The sequence below is a fragment of the Muntiacus reevesi genome, chromosome 18 (assembly GCF_963930625.1).
Source record: "Muntiacus reevesi chromosome 18, mMunRee1.1, whole genome shotgun sequence".
NCBI lineage: Eukaryota > Metazoa > Chordata > Mammalia > Artiodactyla > Cervidae > Muntiacus > Muntiacus reevesi.
The window spans coordinates 40,868,214-40,891,334 of NC_089266.1; the positions used below are offsets into that span (position 1 = coordinate 40,868,214).

At 40.6% G+C, this 23,121-nt stretch overlaps 1 protein-coding gene and 1 non-coding gene across 6 annotated transcripts in view; both read left to right on the plus strand.

Annotated features, from left to right (window-relative positions):
- The window catches only part of SSH2 (slingshot protein phosphatase 2), a 229,450-nt gene that overhangs the window by 148,800 nt on the left and 57,529 nt on the right, over nucleotides 1-23,121 (plus strand). For all 5 annotated transcript variants that reach the window (XM_065908717.1, XM_065908718.1, XM_065908721.1 and 2 more), the window contains one exon: nucleotides 19,449-19,552. In XM_065908717.1, coding sequence (XP_065764789.1) covers nucleotides 19,449-19,552 — 104 coding nt within the window. The remainder of the gene's footprint in view (nucleotides 1-19,448; nucleotides 19,553-23,121) is intronic.
- TRNAG-CCC (transfer RNA glycine (anticodon CCC)) lies at nucleotides 5,497-5,569 on the plus strand. The gene has a single exon. It is a non-coding gene; the product is annotated as a tRNA-Gly (tRNA).

The window sequence follows — 23,121 nt, forward strand, 5'->3', positions numbered from 1 at the left end:
TCCCAAGTTGAAACCTATTTGTTACAGTTCCCAGGAGACCAAACAGCTGACTATTTTACCCTGTTGACCTAGACAGCTCTTTGACTGAGACATGGTAACCAGTCCTGGCTAGTGAGTTACCTTTGCTTTGGTCGTGACTGTGGTGAAGTTATGTATGGTAGAGATTGTTCTATGCATGCTAGAGGTTATACTTCTGTTCACAGTGAAATAAAATTGAGCATTGGTTGTTCTGTTGGTTTCCAAGGAATGCATGCATCAATACAGGGTTGTTTTTGTGTGTGTCTTTCCCCCTCAGCTGAGGAAATAACTCCACTCTTGTGACCCTAAGCCTAGGACTGAGTCTCCTATCTTTAGTGGGGCATGCATACCTTGTCTATATATAGCGAGGTGTGTACTTGGCTGATATGGAAAGAGACAGTAGAATGACCTTAGCTGGTCTTCATTACTAGTGTTACAATTATATTTAAAGAAACAGAACTATTCTGGTTCTGCCTATAGGTAAAGATACTTTTTCCAGCTGCTTAGCGTCCTTGGGTAAAAAGTTTTATGCACTAAACCAAAAAATTTGTTTTAAAAGCTAAAGTGAATCACTTCAGAAAGAAACCAGGAGTTCATTCCATATGGAAACATGCCTAAGGGGCAATTTCCTTTTTCTATTTCATTGACTGAAACTTAACGTTTCTTCAGAGTTTCAAAGATAAAGCCTAAGTGTCATGTACTTTAGGATAATAACTTGTCTTTATATAATTCTGACACTTGTTAACTTTCTAGAAACCTTGCACAAACTTTCTGCCAGCGAATGACGAAAGTTTGTGCATCTTTTCTTGCTTTTCTTTTTTAATTGATCAACACTCGAATAGGGGAGAGATGGGATTCCATTTGCAGAAAAATTTTCCAATGGAAGCAGGAATCCAGTGAACAGATTAACTATTTGGTTACTAAGGAGGAGAAGCCTATAGAATTTAATATCATTTAATGTGTTATTGTGACCTAACCTTTTAGGGGAATTCTTTGAGAGTTACTTCTGCTATGAAAAACCTAGTTGGTATTTTTGACTGATTAATATGATAAAAATAAAGTGATCTCCTCTTGAGCTAATGAAATCCTTTTACAGTTGCTAGTGGTAACTGTAGTGGTAACTGCTAGTAACTGCTAGTAACTGCTAGTAACTGCTAGTGGTAATCTCCTAAAATTACAAACTTTAAGAGTTTATAATGCTGTTTGAGAAAAATGAAATATGATTGCCTCACGGAATATTATACAATTCACTGGTGACAGAGCAAGAACTCTAGGTCACCTGTGAGTCCCTTGCTTTTTCTTCCTCTCTACCTTTACATGTTTCCAATACAGCAGGTAAGATACTAACCTTCTGTTTTATAAATAGAGAATCTGCCTAAAATGCTAAAACTGACTCAGTGGCACCGAACCAGGTGTAAAGTGAGATTAGGAAATACTGGTGAGCTGAGTCTTGGACAAGTGTGCCCCTGCTGCCTCCTCCAAGTCAATGAAAATATGACCTGAGAACTGGAAATCTGTTTGTAGAAAGGTTTGATACAGCCACCTCATCACAATTTTTTTTATCATCATTTACTCTGATACCTTGTTTAGTGTTATGATCCCACTTACAGAAGAGAAATAAGAAACAAAGTTAGCTGGCTGTTACAACATGGCAGCTTTACTGTGATTTAGGTATGTTTCCCGGGTTTACTCTGATCCCTTCCTCTGGATAGTCTGTGGTTCATCTTTATTACAAATTCTTTTTAAGTTCTTCAGAGCTATGTTTTACACAGCTATTGGTTTTAGAGATGAGGAGATTAATTATCTGTGAGAGCTGTCTTCTCATAGATTGTCTTTAATAATGGTTAACTTAATTTAACTGAGCACCAGAGATTTAGTATTACTGGCCTAGCAGTTCTTCACTGATATCCTGTTCTAATGTAAGACAGATGAATTTGTAAAATTCACTTGCCTTCTCTTGATTGAAGTCAGCTTCTGGTTTCTGATTAATTTTTTGCTTGTTATATTATGTGCAGACAGTTAACCTTGCTTTCTTTATGATCGGTTGAAAATGGTGGTTTTAGAACTTAGTTGCATTATCTTCCGTTTAACTTGACCCCTGACGATATCATCAGTATATTGTCATATCCGTTGAGTAGGGGATTAGGAAGGAGGGAAGTCTTTTGTGTAAAAGCATTCTCCTCAGCTGTTCTTCCTTGATGCTGGAAGTTTGGTGCCTGGCAGGAAATGATATAGCCATGCATGATAACAAAGTGACGTGAGGAAGAATTGCCTGCAAGTTTCCCTGGCCTGTGCAGGATGATGGCCTGTCAGCTGGCAGATAGGTTAAGGCAAATTTGATCTCCAAATCTGAGGATTAACAAAGTAAAACAAGAGAAAGTTGAGATAGTAAAGAAAAAGAAAAACCTGTTTTGAGAAAAGTTTGGACAGAAGCAGGTGGTGTAAAAGTTAATATCCATGTAAATAAGACTTTTTTTTTTTGACCCTCCTGGGTGAGAGTCTGTAAAGCAATGAGATTTGTTAAAGGAAAGGGTCTGTCTGAAGAATCAGGAGGTGTAAAAGGAAAAGATATTCTTGGATTGCAAGGAATTGGCACATATCAAATCTTTCTTTTTTAGACTTTCTTACAATTTAAGTTTTAAGTAAAATTTCCATCTGTACCAAAAAATAAACTAGACAAATATCCCCAAGATATCCATCTTCTCTTCATTCCCGTTAGCTCACTGATTGACTACCTTGTCTCCTGTGTGGGACACTAAAGTAACATCTGTTTCCCTCTTTCTAAGTTTCAACCGCTTCCAGTCCATTCTCCATGCTGTAGTTAGAAGAATCTTTCTGGTAATGCAAATTTGAATCTCTGTCATCCTCAGGGTTAAAGTCCAGATTCTTTGGCAAGTCCTGTAAGACCTTTTCAACCTATGACCTACTTACCTCTGTCCATATTGACTGCAACCCTGCCTCTTATTCTTCCACCCTATAGTAAGATTATATGAGCAGTTTGGGTAGCTTTAGCCAAGCAAGTTTATGTAAACCTGCAGATTATCAGCCCCACTGCCATGGCAGCAGTAAAGGGAGCTCATGTAGGACTTAGAAGAGCCTACTGTGCCTGAATAAGAAGTTTCTAAAATCTTTCGTAGTGAACTCACTCAGAAGTCAGATGCAGGATGGTAACCCATCCAGCACACTCAACTTCTCAGAAAAGGGAAGTTCAAGACAGAACACCAGCTAGAACTTTGTAAGAACTCTGCAAGTTGAAAGTTCTGTGAATAGACGTTCCCTTCTTTGCGTCAGGAGTGATGGAAGGCTGCAAAGAGCACTCACACAGCCTGTGTACACACAGACACCAGAGAAGAGGTTTTGTTTTTGTTTTTTAAGTTTTTAATTGGAGGATAATTGCTTTAAAGTATTGCGTTAGTTTCTACTGTGCAACAATGTGAACCGGCTGTAAATATACATATATACCCTTCCTATTGAGCCTCCCACCCTGATCCCACCCCTCTAGATCACCACAAAGCACAGAGCTGAGCTTCCTGTGTTACACGGCAGCTTCCTGCTAGCTCTTATTTTATACATGGTAGTGCATATGTGTTGGGCTTCCCGGGTGACTGAGTGGTAAAGAATCCACCTGCACATGCAAGAGAGACAGGGGACGTGGGTCAGTCCCCAGGTCGGAGAGATCCCCTGGAGGAGAAAATGGCAACCTGCTCCAGTACATTCTTGCCTGGGGAATTCCATGGACAGAGGAGCCTGGCGGGCTGCAGGCCACGAGGTTGCCAAGAGTTGGACACAGCTGAGTATGCACACACCTCGTGCATATATGTCAGTGCTACTCAGAGATCTTACAGTGAGGGACTTTCATACTTCACTAGCCTTCAAAGTGTGCATGAGTCTTTAGCATCATTTCCGTTGTCATTTTCGATCACCTTTGTTAAATACTCCATACATAGTATTAGACTGGGCACTATATGAAGCAGTGTGCATGAACTTTCACTGCCTTACACATGAAAAAAGCCCAGAGTGTAGACCTAGGAATATACATCTCATTAAACAGAAACGAAGTTTAACAATACACCAAAGCAAGACAGTGGAACAAATGAACGATTGTATTATCTTTGCCTTTACATGAATTTTTCTGTACATGGTAAGCATTTTTATTTGGAATTGAAACAAGAAGGGAGGGGTAGGGCAGCTTGCTTCCCACTCAGATTTTTATACCGTAGGTTGTGCCCTCTCTCTTCTACCACAGAGAGAAGTTCTCTCTGCAAAGAAATAGCAGTGCTGCTGACAGAGAACCTCGATCACTTGAAATGGACAGAAGGGCAGCTTGGGTCATCCTTGTTTGCCTAGCAAACATTGCTGATGGCAAAACCTTTGGGGCAGAGAGGTGGCTCATAAATGAGGAACTTATCTAAGAAACTGTGGCTTTCTCAGCCTTGAGGGTACTAATTGTTGGTTTCTTCACAGCTCACTTTCTCTCAAACCCCACCCATCACTTCAGAGAACTTGTTGATGACAGCTTGATTTTTTCAAAGTCTCGTACAGTGGTAGATGTCTCTGAAAACACAGCTTACGCAAAACATCTGTGTGCTTGACTGTGTTCCCACGGTGTGTTTTCCTGTACTGCCCTCTCCCCTCCCTTTTGGGGTCCTTTTTTAAAATTAAAAACACAGGATAAGAATCATTAAAAAGATATTTGCAAAAAGAAATTGCCACATCAAAGCCACCATTCTTACGAATAACCATTTTCACTCCTGCCATGTTACCTTACATTCTTTACATGTATAGCTTTTTGTCTGGTTACATCCTTTTTCTTAAGCTGAAGTTCAGATACTTGGTCATTCAGCCACTTCCCTGTTTTCTTCCTCCTGATCCCAGCATCATCTTTTGGTTTTTGGTCTTGAGTTACCGAAAGGGCATTGCAAGTTACCAGCACTTTGTCAGTGAGTCCTAGTTCTCTTATTTTCCTTTCCTAGATCCTAGTAGTTTTTAGAATGTGGCTAAGATCCAACTTTTATCTTTAAAAGTGAGATATATATGTATAGGCTTTTTAATTTTCTTAACGTCTAAAAACTGCTGTTTTAAAGTATATTGATTTTCAAGGCACATTGCTGTGCCCACCCCATGGCAGCCTGAAGTAGGAAAAAAACATATCTACAAACTAGAAATAACTGATTTGCTGCATTAAATATATTTATTAAAATGTTAAGGTAAGCATGTAAAAATAGAAAATATATTCTTTACCATGGTAGTTGAGAAGAAAGGAAATATACAAGAAAAGCAAAAACTGAGTAAATAAAAGAACAAGTTAGTCCATATATCAGTATTTATCGTAGATATAAATAAACATGTAAATTCATGTGTGCTAAGTCGTGTCTGACTCTTGGTGACCCTTTGGACTGTAACCCACCAGGATCAATTCAAACAGCCCCCATAAAAGGAAAAAAAAAATCTGCACCTTTAAGAATACCTTCAGAGACTTCCCTGGTGGTCCAGTGGCTAAGACTCTGTGCTCCCAATGCAGGGGGCCCAGGTTCAATCCCTGGTCAGGGGACTAGATCCCACATGCCACAGGTAAGACCCAGCACAGCCAAATAAATAAATAAAAATTAGTTAATTAATTACACTTTTTTTAGAAAGAAAACTTAAAAAAAAAAGGTACCTTCAGCCACCTTTCTGTTAGACATGCTGTGGTCTCCTGTGCTTAGATATTTAAAGGGTAGCCTTCTATGGTATGTAGGGTCCCCTCAGGACTGAAAAAGTCCACCAGACTTACATACAGCCTTGCTAGCTATCTGTTGCCATGTGAGAAGATAAAAGGATTGCGGCTTTCCTTCCAATCACTGTGCAAAAGAGAATTGCCCCGGCAGTTAAAAATCGTTTCCTTTTGTTCCTTATGTTTTCCTGTGTCCTGAGTTGCATCTTGGGGTAGTTCTAGGACCTAACTCAGCCAGTTCCTTAAAATCCTCTAGGTAGCTGGTATAGGATTGTTCCTATATTGGGGCAGGTATGTGATGATTTATCATTTTTCCCTCCAGCACATTTAAACACATATGAAATTTAAATTTACTCTTGGATCATTTTGATTTAAATATTTTCCTCTTTTTCCAAATCCAAATATTTGGGATTCTCATTGCTTCATGTTGCACACTGGAGTATTGCAGAATACCACTGTGTGATCTCTTGGTCTCTTGGTGTCATTCAATGTTTGCCTCTTGTTAAAGCTGAGTTGTTATCTGCGAAAAGATGACAGGGTGGGAGGTGGGTACTGTTGGTTTCCAATTGCCCATCTCTTCAGGGCAACAGCATTCCTCCTGTATTTCATTGTGCATGCCAGGAGGCTCTGTAATGTGCATTAAAACAGATACAAATATAATAAAAGGATTTGCCCAAGGACTTTAAAAAATCAGACAGTACAGTGGATAGTAAAGCAAACCAGGGAGAAGATTTAAAAGAGAGTCAGCATACTTGTGACATGCCTTTCTCTATTTCTCTTTATTTGATAGTTCGATCAGTATCTTTATTTGATCAGTATCTTTGAGGGACTTTTAAGAGTACCTGCTGGGTGTTCCCTGGTAGTCCAGTGATCAAGACTCTAGGCTTCCATTGCAGGGGGTACAGGTTCAATCCCTGATCGGGGAACTAACTAAGATCCTTCATGCTACGTGGCACAGTTCACTTCCCCAAAAAAGAGTGTCTGTTGGCAAATTATTTCATTTTCTTTGCCTAAGTTAGAGAACTATAGAAGAACTGGTTAGACAAGCAAGATGATAGACTTCTTTTACAGACTGGGTTAAATTTTTTGGCCAATGAATTTTGAGAATTACTTGTAAGGTTTCAGTAAAGTAGCACAGAACTTACCTAATTTAAAACCAAAACATAAAACCTTCGTTTTCTGATAATTTGAGTTACTTCTTGGAACCCTGCCGGTACCTTGGTAGGTAGGCTGCCATGGGATTGAATTGTACAAAACAGGCAAAGAAAGAACACTCTAGACTGCTAAAGATGCCATGGAGTAGAGTTTCAAAACACAAAGCAAAACAACATAACTTGGAAACAGGCCAAAATTTGACCCCTGCTTTGTCATGCTGATTGTGTAATTGGTAAGCTTAGGGAAGTTATCCTCCAAACCTTTCTTTCTTCTGTGAAATGGGAAGAATAACTTCTATTCATGGAGTTATTGCGAGATAGTGATTGTAAAGTGCCAGGCGCTGTGCCCAGCACAGGCTGGGAACTCAGTAAATGCTCATTACAGCATCTTTTTTACTTCATAGTACACTCAGAGCCAGCACCAAACTACTTCCACCAACTTCTACTTCCATCACATAACTCCCAAACAGAACATTTTGATGGACATGCCATCATACCTGATTCCAAGTTTTCACCAAAAAAAGTTTGTGAAATAATGGCCAAGTTGTTCCCATTATCATCAACAAATAATAGCTATTCAGTAGATGGTAAAGAATCTGCCTGGAATTCAGGAGACCTGGGTTTGATCCTTGGGTTGGGAAGATCCCCTGGAGAAGGGAATGGCTACCCACAACAGTATTCTTGCCTGGAGAGTTCCATGGACAGCGGGGCCTGGCGGGTTGCAGTCCATGGGGTCACAAAGAGTCAGACCTGACTGAGTGACTGACATTTTTTTAGACAGCCAGTGGTTCTGGTCTGGGGCTTTGGTGATAAATCTGAGCTAGCGAACCAGTTTGGGAGGTGCGGTACCTCCACGATGGTTCCCAGCGATTTTTGGCTCCCAGTATTTGCGTCCTGTATAGTTGCCTCCAACATTAAATAGGAGTGATCTTTCTAACTAATAGGATATTGCAGAAATTATGGTGTGTCACTTCCGGGGTTAAGTCATGAATCCCTGCACTTCTGCCTTGTTCGCCTTGGGATCACTTACAGGGGAGAGACAGCTGCCATGTCATAAGGTCACTCAACAGACCATAGCATGGCAGAGAATTGAGGCCTCTTGTCAATATCCATATACGGGAGCAGTCTTGGAAGCAGATCTTCCCGCCTCCAGACTAGGCTTCAGTTGGCTGCCTTCTCACAAGAAACCCTGAACCAGAACCACCCCAGCTGGTGTGCTCCTGGAGTCTGTTTTTTTCCCTTAAGATTTATGTATTTTATTTTTTGGCTGCGCTAGGTCTTCATTGCTACACTTGGGCTTTCTCTAGTTGCAGCCAGTGGGGGCTTCTTTTTGTTGCGGTGCACCAGCTTCTCATTGCGGTGGCTTCTCTTGATGTGGAGTACAGGCTCTATGAATGTGGCATTCAGTAGTTGCAGCCTGTGGGCTCAGTAGTTCCGGCTCGTGAGCTCTAGAGCACTGGCTCAGTAGTTGTGGCACACAGATTTAGTTGCTTCAAGGCCCGTGGGATCTTCCCGGACCGGGATTGAACCAGTCTCCCTTGCATTGCAAGGCAGATTCTTAACCACTGGACCTAAATTAGGGAAGCCCTGCTCCTGGACTCAACCCACAGAAACTGTGTGAGATAATCAGTGGTTTTTGTTGCATTAGGCTTCCAAGTTTTAGGGTAATTTATTATCTATCAGTAAGATAACTAGTCAGGAGCCATCCTTTATAGGACAGGGTGGGCTGGAGAAGGCATCAGAAGAGTATATACAGAGCAGAAAGAGGAATGACAAGGAAATGATCAAAGATGACATATGTAAGAGGTTGGAAAAGACTAGGAGCCCACAAACGGAAAGCATAGTAGCAGTACTAAGAAAGTGAGACTATTAGGAGATAGAAGGTTGTCAGCAAAGTCAAATGATCAGAAAGATGAGGACTGAGCAGCGTCCATTGGATCTGACTAGCCAAAGAAGATCTCCATTGGAGTGCCTTGTAAGCTGAACCCCAGATGAAGTGGAGATGCTGAGACCTGTGTCCCTTGCCCTTCCCTTCTTCCACACGTCATTGACTCACCACACTTGAGTGCTGTTAACTTCCCTGCCATGGTCCAAACCAGCCAAGTACACATCAGAGCCTTTGCATTTGCTGCTCCGTCTGCCTTTAATATTCTTTTCCTAAGTAGCCACACGACTCCCTCCCTTACTTCCTACAGATCTCTGCTCAGATGTCACCTTATCAGAGAGACGTTCCCGAGCATACCTTATAGCAGATACACACAGCAGCCCTCTCTGTTACTCCGCCCAGTTTTGCTCCATAGCACTCACCATCATATGAGTCCAAAGGGGCAGCCACTGCTCAGCCGTGGCCGGTTGTTCGTAGGTGTGAATGTGGACATAAGTGTTCAGATTTTCTGATCTTTCAGGAGAAGCTGGAAATTCTGATTTTTCAGTATAATTAGTTGTCAGTGAGTTTCAAAGCACTGTGATGGTTAGACGATCTGTCTGTTGTAAGAGAGGTGAGTCAGGTAGGGTAGGATATCTGGCAGAGGATCTCAAACTGGGATTCAGTGTCTCAGATGCCAAGAGGAATGAGTCTCTTTCAAAAAGGAGAATGTGATTTGCTTGTGCCTGTCAGGGCTCCAGGTGTAAATGAAAAGCAGAAACTTGTGTTAAGCTAAGACTAAAGGATTTTTGTCCTTCAGATCTATCACTCAGGAAATCAGTGGCAAACTTAGATGGGGAGGACTTTCCCAGAAGCAAGATGGCAGTAGGAAAAATGACTGCAATGGAAGAAAATGGAGACAGAAAGTATAGACTCCTTTTTAAAGAATTTCAGTAATAAAGGAAGAGAACTTAGAAAGGAACACAAGATCAAATAAGGGTTTTGTTTTAAGGATGTGAAAGAACAGACCTGAGCATGTTTCTGGGCTAAGAAGAAGTCACTCAAGAGAGGGTGACCAATTGATACAACCAGGAGACAAGGGAATGGGGTCAAGGATGTTGGTGAAAAGGCTGACTTTTGACAGCTGGATGCATCATCCTCTCAGGTCAGAGAAAGGAGATAAGTCTGCAGAGGAGGGAAATTAATTGGGAGAAATCACACCAGCTAGCCTCCATTTTCTTGATGGTGCAGAAGACTAGGTTAACTGGAGAGTGGAAGGAAGCAGGAGTTGCGATGGGACTTGAGGAGAGCAGGCAGGGGGAAGAAATTGGGGGGGGTGGTCTGTAGGTGTTAGTTAACACCTACAGCTGAGTCAGCTCGCTGTTGCTGCTGTCATCTCTGACACCTAGCATCCAGAGGCACGGTTTCATAATCTCCTTAAGCATTTTTGGGGGGCTGCCTTTCATTTACTCAGTATATATTTATGCACATCTGCTTAGTGTCAGGTACCGTGTTAGACACTAAAGAAAGAATATTAAACAAGGCAGTCGTTCCTGCTCAAGGAGCTTGCTGCTTATACAGATAATCATAAATAAGTCTCATCAAAGAATACTATAATTTTAAGCTGTAGTATTATGAAAGGAACTCAGGAACAAAGAGAATAGATGGTAGGGAGACCTGTTAGGAAATAAGACACAGGACTAGGTTGGTTAGGGAAGGAAGAAAAGCCAAAAAGAGGTGGATGACTTGGAAAGAAATTGAGGAATCGAGGGGCTGGAGTCTCCACCAGGTTGAAGAGTGAGTGAACACATGAAGGTCACAAGAAAGGGGGTTGCAATCAGTGAGTGGGAGTTTGATTGCTGAAATCAAGTCTGTAAAAATGAAGTGCCTTTGAAAGGGATTCTGGGAATTAGAAGCTTAAATGGAGCCTAGGTGCCAGTCTTTGAAGATCAAGAGGAGGAGAGAGATTTGGGGACAAAGCTGTTGGATGTTCATCTGTATGAACAGTGGAATCTCTTAAGATAGTTGTAAGAAGCAGGGTGAAAAGAGAGAAGATTGAGCAAGGTAAGGAGTGAATTATAGACAGTGACAAGGGTGTCAGAAGGTGACAGCAACAGAGAGTGGACGGTACCCTGAGCCTCACAAGAGGCTTTGTGTGAAAGTGAGAGAGAAATAGGCAGAAAGCAGGGGTTGACGTGTTGGCCAAGTGCTTAAAAGCCCAACTTGCATTCCTTCTGCAGGTGTGTTTTAAATACCTGGAAAAGCATTTGTTGAATCATGCAAATGAAATGATATTTCAAATGCTGAACAGTTTTTCTGAGTTAATCTCCTTTTGTTTTGTTTTGTTTAATCCCACCATCTATTTTAAAATTTGGTGCTAGGCAATGTGGGTCATGTCTCTTGGGTGACCTGTAAGTACATCCAGCATGTTACATACTGAGAAAGAACCGTTAAGGTCATTTTGGTTTTGGTTCAGATAGCTTTTAAGCTTTACCTTTTTAAAAGAGAAGTATTTAAGTCTAAGTTTTGGGCTACAGCACTGATAAGCTTTATTAATTCAGCTTGTAACGGAAATGGGTTCCTTTGAGCTGAGGTGGTTTCTCCCCTCCTCCTCAGAGGACCTTTTGGAAACAAAACTTCCCCAACACTGTCAGTCATCAGAAGTGCCTGAAACCAACTCCTTTCATAGGCACCTAGGGGTTTTTTGTGGGGGGGTGGGGAGAGGGATGTTTGTTTTTATTTTTCTGAGCAGGGGTGGGGAGACTTTTGGCAGATGGCTCTTGGAACGGAGGCTAAGATTTGCCAGAGTGGCTGCAAAGGGATGGAGATTGGAAGGCGGCAGTGGTGTCACGAGTCCTGGTCTCTGAATTCTAGCTCACACTCAGAAGTGTTTGGAGGCCAGAATGCTCAGTGTGAGTCCAGGAGTGGTGGCTGCCTGGAGGAGCTGGAGAGAGTGGCTGCTCTTCTCCACATACCCAGAAATTAAAATGATTTTATGTGTGTGCTGGTCTCACAAAATGTGCTAAATTAGGCCCACCTACTCCCAGTTGGAACCATGACTTGGACCCTCTCTGAGGGCCCTCACAGCTCTGACCTGTCATTATTTGGTAGTACTTCAAAAATCCAAACCGACAGCTAAACACTTTAGATCCCTGGAATCCAGGAGATCAAGTGTGTATGTGAGCAGACAGCATCTAGAAAGACACACCTTTGGTCTGAGAGAAGACCGCAGAGGAACCCGGGCTAGGCAGGCAACCACTGCTTTTCCCATGTCAACTTGCTTGCCCTCCTGCCTAGGCTTCATGGTCTTCCTTTATTCTTTTTTTTTTTTTTTAAAGCAATGTTTGATATCCTATAAGCATACTAAAGGAAAAAGAAAGAAGAAGCAACTTTAAGAAACTACATGAAAGTGTTTGCCTCATGGGAGTATGCCTAAATATTTCCCTATTCAGACCTAAACTTTTGTCTTCAAGATACCATGAAAAATCGAGCCAGTATATCACACCAGGCTTTGCAGTGAAATCCTGCCTTTGTTCTCGTTAGATAAACTGACCAGATGTGTTTTTAGCTGCTGGTTGCTTCAGATGATTAAGTCATCAAATGTGTCCTATTTTGGTAACCTCTAACTGAGGATAAAGGGTTACGGTTCTGCCCTGGGTTTCAGAAGACTTGGACCTTCGTCTGTGCTCCACTGCTACCCAGCTGTGTGACTTCGGGCAAGTCATTGGAGTCTCTGAACTTCGGTTGATGTATCAGATTCTCTGTTGCAAGCTCAGAAATGAATATTAACTATCTTCAGCAAAATTTTTCTTAGAAGAGTGTCAGAGCTTACCTAATGGATGGGAGACTGGAAGACCAAACTTGGGAAATGGGCAGGAGCCAAGGACATTCAAGGAAAATCCAGAGTAGGCATAGACTAGTCTATACCTTGCCACTCTCCCTGTGGTGAATGTGACCATCCCCCACTTTGCTTACTCACTTGGGTCGCCTGCCTGAGATTCAGGAGGCAGGTTCCAGCTGGCCAGGCATAATCCACATGCCAGTGTCCTGCAAGGCCCCTTGCAGCTCCAGAGTTGGAAGGTCACCATGACTAGGTACATTGAGGGAGATTCCCCAAAAGGTGACTAGGGTGACATTAGGCAGGAGAGCTCTCTATTACTGCTTGTCAGCCAGAAACCACAAATGGCAACTCAGATGTACCCCCATCTCTAGAAATGGGAAGGTTGAATTGTATGGCCAGTGGTAAAATTGTTAATCCTAGATTGTGTTTCTGTCTGGACGTTTCTGAGATGCACATGTTTGAGGCAAGAATGAAATAGTTAAAATATCTTATCAGTAAATGAACATTCAAAATGATATAAGGAATATCGAGGGGGGCGTTCCCTCTAATTTATGATCTGTAGGAAAAGGACCAGGAATATTAGTCCTGATGGAATTTGTTCCTCAGCCTTGAACAAACAGATCTTTTTTTTTTTTTCTTCTTAGATTGTAGAAAAGTAGGAAAGAGGGGTAAATAGCTGCATCTGAAGGTATTTGTGCTGGGCATTGTGCAACAGAGCTTTAAGTGGAAGACTAGCTAAGACTAAAATAGTCTGGTGGTTGTAGTTAGTGAATAAGAACTGGAGCCATAAGCTTTTCTCCCCTTTGCCAGTGGTTGGTTTACTAATGTACTCCAGCCTCTGCTTGTCTGCTGATGGAGAAAAATATCCTGCTGCTGCATTCACAGGCATGTGTCTGGGAGTTTATATACGCTGGGTGGGGAGAAAGTTCCAGGTATCCATTGCTGTTCCAACATTGTCACTGGAACTTACCACCTGTATGTTGGGGATTGGGTTGGGGATCGTTTAATTACAGAGAATAGTGCATACAATGTTTGGGTTTGGGTTTTCTCTCATTGTAATTTCAGTTTCTTTAGGATTACAGAATCAAACTTTTCTTACTACCTGGAAGTTTGCTATTGACTTCTGTAGCCCTGTTTCATCCATCAAGCAACAATGACTTTCCCTTCCTGTTTTTTTGATTTAGCCAGACTTTTTCAGTAGGTGCTAGTATTCATAGCTCTGTAGTCGTTTGGCCTCTGGTATGATATTTGAAACTTCTATTATGAAATTACCTTCTCTGTGATGTGGTCACATTGATTGGGGACATGAATTCTTTTCCACCTAATGGGATTGACATGGCTGCCCTAGTACCTTGAATCTGAAAATCAGACACCTAAATAAGCAGAGAAAAGTTAACCAGGAAAGGGAGAGTGTTGTTACAAGAACGAAATATATTTGATGGTTTTCTCATAAATGAGTATTCTTCAAGATAAAAATATAAAACAGTTCAGGAAAATTGTGTGTATTTGAATTTCACATAAATGCCAACAGCTTACCTTGTGCAGTTATATTTTGTGCTTTCAGTATTACACAATAATTTACCTGTGAGTTTTGGCTTCAGGCAGAAATGCCAAGCAAACTCAAGAACTTGGCATTAGAAACATTATAAACATGAAAATCCACTTTCTTCATTTTAATGTTAAAGTGAAAGCATTACACCCACTGTATGAAACTTGATTTCCCATAGTAAATGACTCATGTCATCTTGTGTGTTACATGTAAAACAGAATAACGTCTGTCAGACTCACATGTAGCAGTTTGCAGGTGTGTTGCTTTATTTTGCTTCCTTTGTTTTGCTTTATTTTGACCGGCCTTCCTGCTGGTCATGGTTCACCACCCCGGCCACATTCCTCAAAAATTTATTCTAATCTCAAAACAGTTAAGTGTTCTCTTCCCTTAGTTGACCTTCTCTACACTTTGCTGGAGTAGAAACTGCCAGTTCACAAATTTCATGCTTTGGAAAGTGCTTTTGATTGCGAGGGATTGGCACAGAGTGCTTCCCCGAATTATTTAAAGCAGAGGATTCGTTCCTCTGTTTTTGAGACTAAAAATGCCATCATGCCCAGTTCTTTTCTCTACTGTGCAGCCCATCTGGATTCATCTCTCAGCCAGATGTTCTTCATTCCCCTCACTAGTCTTTCTGTTCATGGCCTTGGTCAGGGAACAAAAAAGGAATGAGCAGAGCTGAGATCTTAATGAATTTCTTTCCTTTGCTTTCACTTCTGTATCTGCTTTTAAAATCTGTTCTGTTGAAAAGCTCTGTAAGGGAAGACATCGCGTTTCATCTTCTGTAAACTATATCATAAAACTAGAACAGCATAGTAAAGACTGATTCAGAGCATGAACTTTCAAATCAAACCGTGGTTTGAATCCTGGCTCAGAGGATTGCTAGCCAGCTATATGATCTTGGGCAGATAATTTACCATCTCTGAGCCCCCCAGTCTCTTATGTGTAAATTGAGGGTGAAAAATAGTACCCAAGTAACCTTGTTGTGAAGGTTAAATGAAATATTGTGAAGTGCTTAGCTCAGTGCCTGGCATACAGTTGGCATCTACTCAAGTTAGCTATTAGTAGCTCAGTTCATCTGTCAATCAAGGGATGATTTTCCATTTGATGAGCAGGTGATCTTAGGGCAGGACACGAGTAGATGTTCTTCAGTTGTATCCCTGATAAAGACTGGAGAACTTCACTGTCACTGTGTTAGAAAGATGATCCTTGTCATTCTCTCATCAAGCAGCTAGTTACTCTCCATCTTTAGATTCAGAGAGTGTTCTTTATCTTGTGTTTTCCTTAATATAGGAGTGAAGTCCTCTGGGGTTTGTGTTTAACTTGGGCATCTGTAATCATACACAGATGGCTCCATAGAGTTTACTGGAGGAGTCCTCTTCCTAGGCCAAACTCTAGAGAACTGGTCAGTTCAGAAAACGTGTAATAGTTTTTACCTACTCTTCTCGATTTTAGAGACCAACTCTGTGCTGATTGAATCTTCAGCCAGCTGCTTCAGAAAGATGAATATTTACATAAATGAGTCTCTTGTTACTCTAGCAAGATATACTCAGCCTTTACCCTACACTGAAGTACATGTGATTAAATTTACATATTAGTTTCTTCATATGCAAATCAGGCATTTAATTTTCAAGTTGAAATTGATCCTCCTAAACTCTGGTGGTTTCAAATTTTGTTTTATCTGTGCCACCATGCTGCCATCCCATCTTTGATAGCATTTATAGAGCTTTGACTTTTTTTCAGTGATGAGAAGGGTTTTTTAATTAGTCACACTTTCATTCCTGGTCCCTGTGACCAACACTCTTGTCCCCTTTATGCCACTTGTGTGATCACTGGGGAGTCAAAATTTGAGACCGCAGAGTAAAGACAGTTGATCATGCCATCCAGAGTGCATCTGCCATGACTCTCTAGGGGCCTACATTGCACCTACTAGGGCAGCTCCCAGCCCAGCTGAATCTGCTGTGCATTTTGTTGTATCAGAAAAGTTTATTGAGATTTGTATAAAAGACTTAAAAAGAACAGCATCTTTTCCCTTATACCATTCATGACTTTGACTCCTAGTTTTTCTTTTATAATCAGGAATTTTCCAGGTAGCTTTGAGTTAACCAGGGACTCTTGTCCTCTACCCCAACTTCCCCCTTGTGAAAGCACTGCATACATTTTGAAGAAGGCACTTAGATATACTTTAAAGCAGATGCAACAAATGTATCTAAGAGCAGTATTCCAGAGCTCTAAAAACCAGGAAGTCGGTGTGTTTGTCAGAGAGAAAGTACCTTTGTCTCACAAAAGGAATGACTGAAATAAGCTCTCAACAAATATACTTCTTTAGTGTTAGATGTAGAGACCACTTTGTGTACTAGAAACCAAAATGCCCCCAGCTGTAACTTGCCTGCTGATAGGTAGACTGGTTACCTTTATTTTTATAAAATATTTTCCTTTAGTAAAGCAGACAGTTGCTGTGTTGGCAGAAGTGTGAATGTCATTTCCTGTCTGTGGTATACCCCACTCATCCTGTCACTTAGACATTTTGTTTTAGGTTGTTCCCGTAATGTGAGTGAAACAGAGTGACCCGCAGCAGGGGGACATGTGCACACCACGAATGTAACAAGAGACAAAACTTGTGCAACAGACCACAAGAGCGCAATGCTTTATTTAAAGATGAAAACAAAACAAAGGCAGCCCCTCCCAGCCAGCGTGCAGAATTTTAAAGTGGCGTCTGTGGAGTCTTGTTTTTAGAAGACAAATTTGAATCTATTTGGCAAGTTACCTCAGAGGTTTATTAGCTTCACACCACATGATTAAAAGATAAAATGAAGTCAAGAACTAACGTTATAAAGATGATTTAATTTCATGTGCCAATTATTTTCTTGTCAGACATTTGTATTTTACAGTCCAGTAATATGCCACATATTTTGAATTCTATAATAATTTTTTTTAACCTGTGAGATTACAGAATTTCTATTTTCTTGTCCTCAATTACAATTCCTGTTGCAGTGATGGGTCAGAAAAAACTATGGGTGGGTGGGGAGGGGGGAAGAACCCTGGAATGAATTCATTTATTCATCAGATATCTGTCGAGTACCTGATACGTGCTTGGCACTGTTTCCAGTGTTGAAGATACAGTGCTGAGCAAAATAAAAGTCTTGCTTTTCATAGAGTTTATATGCTGTTATAGGGAGATGACCACAATCAAGTATATAAGTGAATACATATAATTGTAGTTTATGATAAATATCCCAAAGGAAAACAAAACAGAACAACAGGATAGAGTATGCTGGAGTGGGGGAAGGTGATGATATGGAGCTGTGACGTAGATGGTGACAAGCCAGGAGAATACTGTCCCAAGTAGAAAACAAAGAGCACAAAGGCCCCGAGAAGGGCCTGAAATATAGAACAGAAGGAAGACTAGTGCATCCAGATCGCAGTACAGAAAAAGGGAGATGGTATAAGACCAGGGAAGTCACTATCAGCTGTTACAGGGTCTTGAAGTCCCAGCTAAGGACTTTGGGTTTTATTTATACACACAAAGGGAAGCTGTCGGAGGGTTTTAAGCAGGGAAGTGATATCACATGATATATATCTATATATTTTATTTTAAAGCACTCTGGTTGCTCTTTGGTAAGTGGATAGTGGTGGTACAGATATACTTGCAGACAGACCAGTTTAGAGGCTTTTTGCTGATACAATGTCTGGGGTTGGTTTCACTTCAGGGTCAGGACAAAGAGGTAGAGGTATAGAAGAAACAAGACTGGCCGTGAATGGAAACTGGAATGTCTGAGAACATAGGGGCTCATATATTATTACCTCTACTTTTGAATCGATTTGAAATTTTCTGTAATAAAACCCTTAAAAGAAAACTTTTCAAACAGCAGTCTAAGTGAAAAGCAGTGGTGCCCTGGACCATTGTCAGAGTGATGATGGAAATACATGGACAAATTCAAGCCTTATAGATCTTGTTGATAGGTTAGATATATATTGTCAGACATAGAGAAGCCAAGAATAACTGTTATATGTTTTTGCTAAACAATTTGGGTGGATGTGGCCAGGGATCAGATTTGCAGGGAATTCAAGAGATTAGTTTTGGCAGTATAAATTTGAAATGCCAATTAGATTTCCAAGCAGAAATGTCAAATAGGCAGAGCAGTGTAATTTACAATACATTAACTAACCCTGACTGGAGTACTCAAAGACAATCTTGGAATCCTTCATTATGTGTTTCTAAACTTTACCATTAATGGTTTATAAGTTCTGTCCTTTTTGAATTCTGTAGATAATATTGAAAGGCTCAGTCTGTTGATATGAAATAATGCAGATACAATTTCGGGTTTTTTGTGGATATCCACTAGTAATTGTGCTTTGAATAGAATAGCCTCTAAGCAGTAATTCTCCATCTCTGTTGAGCTATCATTCACGTGAAGGATCATATTAATACCCAAGGCACAGTCTTTGAGTTGAACATACTTCCTGTGCACTATGCCTTTTCAACGCTATGGAAATGCAAGTTTATGAAAGTAAAATTCTGAGTAACACTTTAGTGTGATGTGTGTGTATTTTAAATATAAATCTTTTTCTGCAAACTTATATCTATTGTTAGTAGCTAAGTATTGTAACACACTTCATATCTGATTAGAACACTGTTGAAACACCATTATTGACAACCATAGATCTATGAGTTGTTAAAATAATACTTATTAAGGGCACCACTCTAAGAAGCTTCTTATTCTTACTGACTCCTCACAAGAAGCTCAATCGTTTATTAATCTCTCTTTTATAGATAAAGAAATTTAGGCCCCCTAAACTCACTCAGGTAAGAAGTAGCAGAGCTAGGATTCAAACCCAGCCAGTCTGGTTCCAGACCCTTTACCCTTGTTTCTAGAACCTTCCCTCTTAACTGCTACTATGTAATGTATGTAGAATAGTGTGAATTTTCTTTCAGAAGAATTGTCTATAGTAGACAAGACTGTGTGAGTAACCAGAGTCTCTCTTTTTTTCTTTTTTTAAATTGAAGTATAGTTGATCTACAATGTCATATTAGTTTCTGGTGTACAACAAAGTGATTCATACATATGTATACATGTTCTTTTCCATTATGGTTTGTTACGGGATATTGAATATAGTTCCCTGGGCCATACAGTAGTACCTTGTTGTTTATCATAGAGTCTCTTTTGATTTTATTTTTACTTCATCCCATGAGGTTGGAACTTTAGAAGAGGAAAGAGAAAATAATCCCAAAGTCAGTCTTCATCTTACTCTTTGGTTTTTCTTCCTTAAATTATTTATTTACTTATTTATTTGTACTTTTTTCCTTGCAGCATCAGCGAGAGCTTTCTAACCGTCAAAGGTGCTGCCCTTTTTCTGCCACGGGGAAATGGCTCATCCACACCAAGAGTCAGCCACAGACGCAACAAGCACGCAGGTAAATCTCCACATCCGCCATTCCTGTTCTTGGTCTCTTTGCCTTTTGTTTTGTCTTAGAAGACTGACTGCCTCCATTGCCATCTCTCCAGCAGTTCTGTAATAGTGAAAGAAAGCATTGTACTGTGCTGTAATCACTTTTCTTTCATGCTCATAGACCATTTTTCTGGCACTTAGCAGAATACCTTATACATGAGGTTGATATTTGATTAATTTTTGTTGGAAAAATAATAAGGTACAAAAAGACATTATTGACATCTTAATGTGATTTCTCGAGTAAGGTTTTGGTAATCAGCTAAAAGATGTTCAGATGTTTCCTCAAATCCTATGCAGTATCAATTGACCAAAGATAGTATTTGTTTTTGTCTGCTCTCTAGGGAAGTCACAAGACTAATATGGTATATTACTAATTTAAAGTAAATTCAGTGTCACTATTGTGATAATAAGAGTTATTATATGACATATTTAAATACCAGAATCTATGTCTTGATTGTGTTCACATTAAAAAAACTGAAAATGTAATTCAGAAGACTTATATAGAAACAGGGAGTCATCAAATAAATGTTCACTTATGTATGGGTATAATGCTCTGATTTTGAAATAACCTGCTAATATTCTTCACCTAATAACAATGTGAGGCTTTTTTTCCCACACCTCCAAGCAGTTCTCAGACACTAACTGGGTATCCGGCAATTCAACTCATTTTTGACACTATCTGAAGGTAGTGTCAGATTCCACAGGTTAAGAGCTCTATTGTATAAGTCCGCCCCCCCCATCCCCCACTTCAGATGCCAGTCACCAGTCCAACTTGTCGTAGACTGAATGTTCCAGTGACGCCTTCCTTGGGGTTGTGTAATTTGCTAGAGCAGCTCACAGAACTCAGAGAAGCATTTTACTTACTGGATGGCTGGCTTATTATAAAAGGATATAACTCAGAACAGCCAGATGGAAGAGATGTACAAGGCAAGATATTTGGGAAGGGGCACTAGGCTTCTGTACCCTCTGAGTGTACGCGCTCCCCAATCTTCATGCGTTCCTCAATCTAGCCTCACTCTGAACCCTGCCTTTTTGAGTTTTTGTGCTGGCTTCATGACACTGACATCATTAAATTATTGGCTATTGGTAATCCATTCAACTTTCAGCCCCTCTTCCCTCCCCAGACAAGGAAATCCCAACCCTCTGATCACGTGGTTGTCTCCCCTGACAACCAGCCCCATCCCGAGGCACTTTCCTAGAGTGTCAGGTCTTTAATATAACAGAAGACATCTTCGTGGCTCCCATCATTTAAGAAATTCCAATAATATGAAAAACTCTGTGCCACAAACCGGACAGAGATGAAATATATTTCTTATTATAAATCACAGTATCACACCCACTAACAGTAGAAGATGCATTTATATTTCCATATGTTAGACTTCTCTCAGTTAGGTGCATCTGTGGTGTGAGGTTAAGAAAGAATCAAAGAAAGTTTGTCTCAGGAGAGAGGTCACCAGGTATAGGATATCCATAGTTTAAGAAGATAACCAGCCTTATGCCTCTCTTCTAAACAGCAAGTCTAATTTGTATCATTTTGAGGGAAAGATTAAAGTTGGTTGTCCTCAGGACAACAGTTAGGGAAACATCAATCAGTGCTACACAAAGAGTGTTTGCTTATTGTCCAAAATAGGCCATTTGGATGACGTATTACCTCAAGGAGTGGAGGAAATTATAATTAGTAAGAAAAGAACAAGGAAGACTGTAAACCTTGAGTGTGTAGGTCAGAGGTGAAAACCAGAAATCCTGGGTCCCATTGAGCCAGTAGTTGAGTTTAGCTTCAGTCCAGCTAATCTCGGTTATTTTAGTGGCTGCCCTACTTCTTGCTTGGGGCTTCATCTAGTTCAAAACATAGTAGCTCAGAATTATAATCCAGCTCATTGGACAGTATTATCCTCCTACCAAAACCTCAGCCGTGGAAAATTTTTTAAAAGAGGCAGGCGAAAAAACTCGCCCAAAGCTTGAATGCACAGAGGAAGTAGGCCCAGTTGAGCTCTGTGTTTCTGTGTGCTGTGGATATTTATCACTTAACAGTAAAAAGAAGATGAAATATTGGCTTAAATCCAGCTTGGTCTGACTAAGATGTTAGTTAAATTGCTCTGTGGCATGTAGTGGTAAGTGGGGTCAGGGGCTTTTAAAGCTCCTGGCCCTGGTTGGTCTTTTTCTTTGGTCAGACTTCCACACTCAGCTGCCACCCAGGTTTCTACTTGACCTTGTCCACTGAGCTTTCTCTATACCAAAAAGAAAAGCAGATTTAACACAAACTGAATGGACTTTATTTGTGATTCAAACCAGAACAGATGAGGCAGTGTGAGTATAAATGCAGTTCACAGAGCCAGACCTTCACATAAGCTGGGAGCTCCCTTGGCCAAGTCCACAGTAACTGAACAGATGATTGCAGAATTGAGAGCAGATCAAGGGCTTCCTCTGTCTCATGGTACTTTCTTCTGCATGTTTCTCAAACTAGTTAGAATTTTTTCTGGGCTTCATTAAAAATGTCCAAGTACTTTTTTGTAATCAAAAGGCAGTATCATAAGTGAGTGTCTGCTAACATTTTAAAGAAAAAACACCCAAACGTCTATAAAATCAAACAAGTCTAAAACTTCACTACGAACAGTAAAATATATGAAAACAAAATGTAGGAAGGGGATCTTAATGGTTCAGGTGTGTTGCCTCAGTTAGTCTCTGTGAAGGACGGTTTCCTAGTAGGAAGCACCCACTTTGTTCATGGCAGTGCTTTTCACCACAAACAATCCTGCACTTCTACATGCCCCACTCGCAGAAGAAGCCCCTTTGTAGGGGTAGGGCTCCCTGACTTGGATGAACCTTCTGAGAAGCCAGCTAGATCTTTGGGCCAGTAGTAGCTGGAATGGGGGTTTACCGCTACTCCTTGCCCAGAAGGGCCTCCCAGGTGGCCCAAGTGGTAAAGGACCCACCTGCCATTTCAGGAGAGGCAGAAGACGCAGGTTCCATCTGTGGGTCGGGAGGATCCTTTGGAGAAGGAAATGAGAACTCATTCCAGTATTCTTGCCTAGGAAACCCCATGGACTGAGGAGCCTGGTTGCAAGAGTCAGACATGACTTAGCAACTGATCATTTGCCCAGAAACATTTTTCTCCTCTGGAAGTTCTCCATCCTGAAAATTCTTTCCTCAGGTTATTTGTCTTCATAGAACTAAAGGAAAACTTAGTTTTTAAAAAGCCCAAGCTGCTTACCTCAATTGTAGTTAGTAATTTTAGTCATTCTTCATTGTTAATACCTAACACTTTGTCTCCCCACTCTCGTTCTTTTCTTTTTTTTAACAGCTTTATTGAGACATAAATACTATATTATTCACCCAATTTACCCATTTAAGGTGTACATTCAGTGATTTTTTTCCATTATATTCACAGAGTTACACAGCCATCACCACAAATCTAATTTTAGGACATTTTCGTCACCCCAAAAAGCAACCCAGTACCCATGAGCAGTCCCTCCCTATATCCCCCACCCTCCCTTCTATCCCTGAACAATCACTAATCTACATTCTGTCTCTATA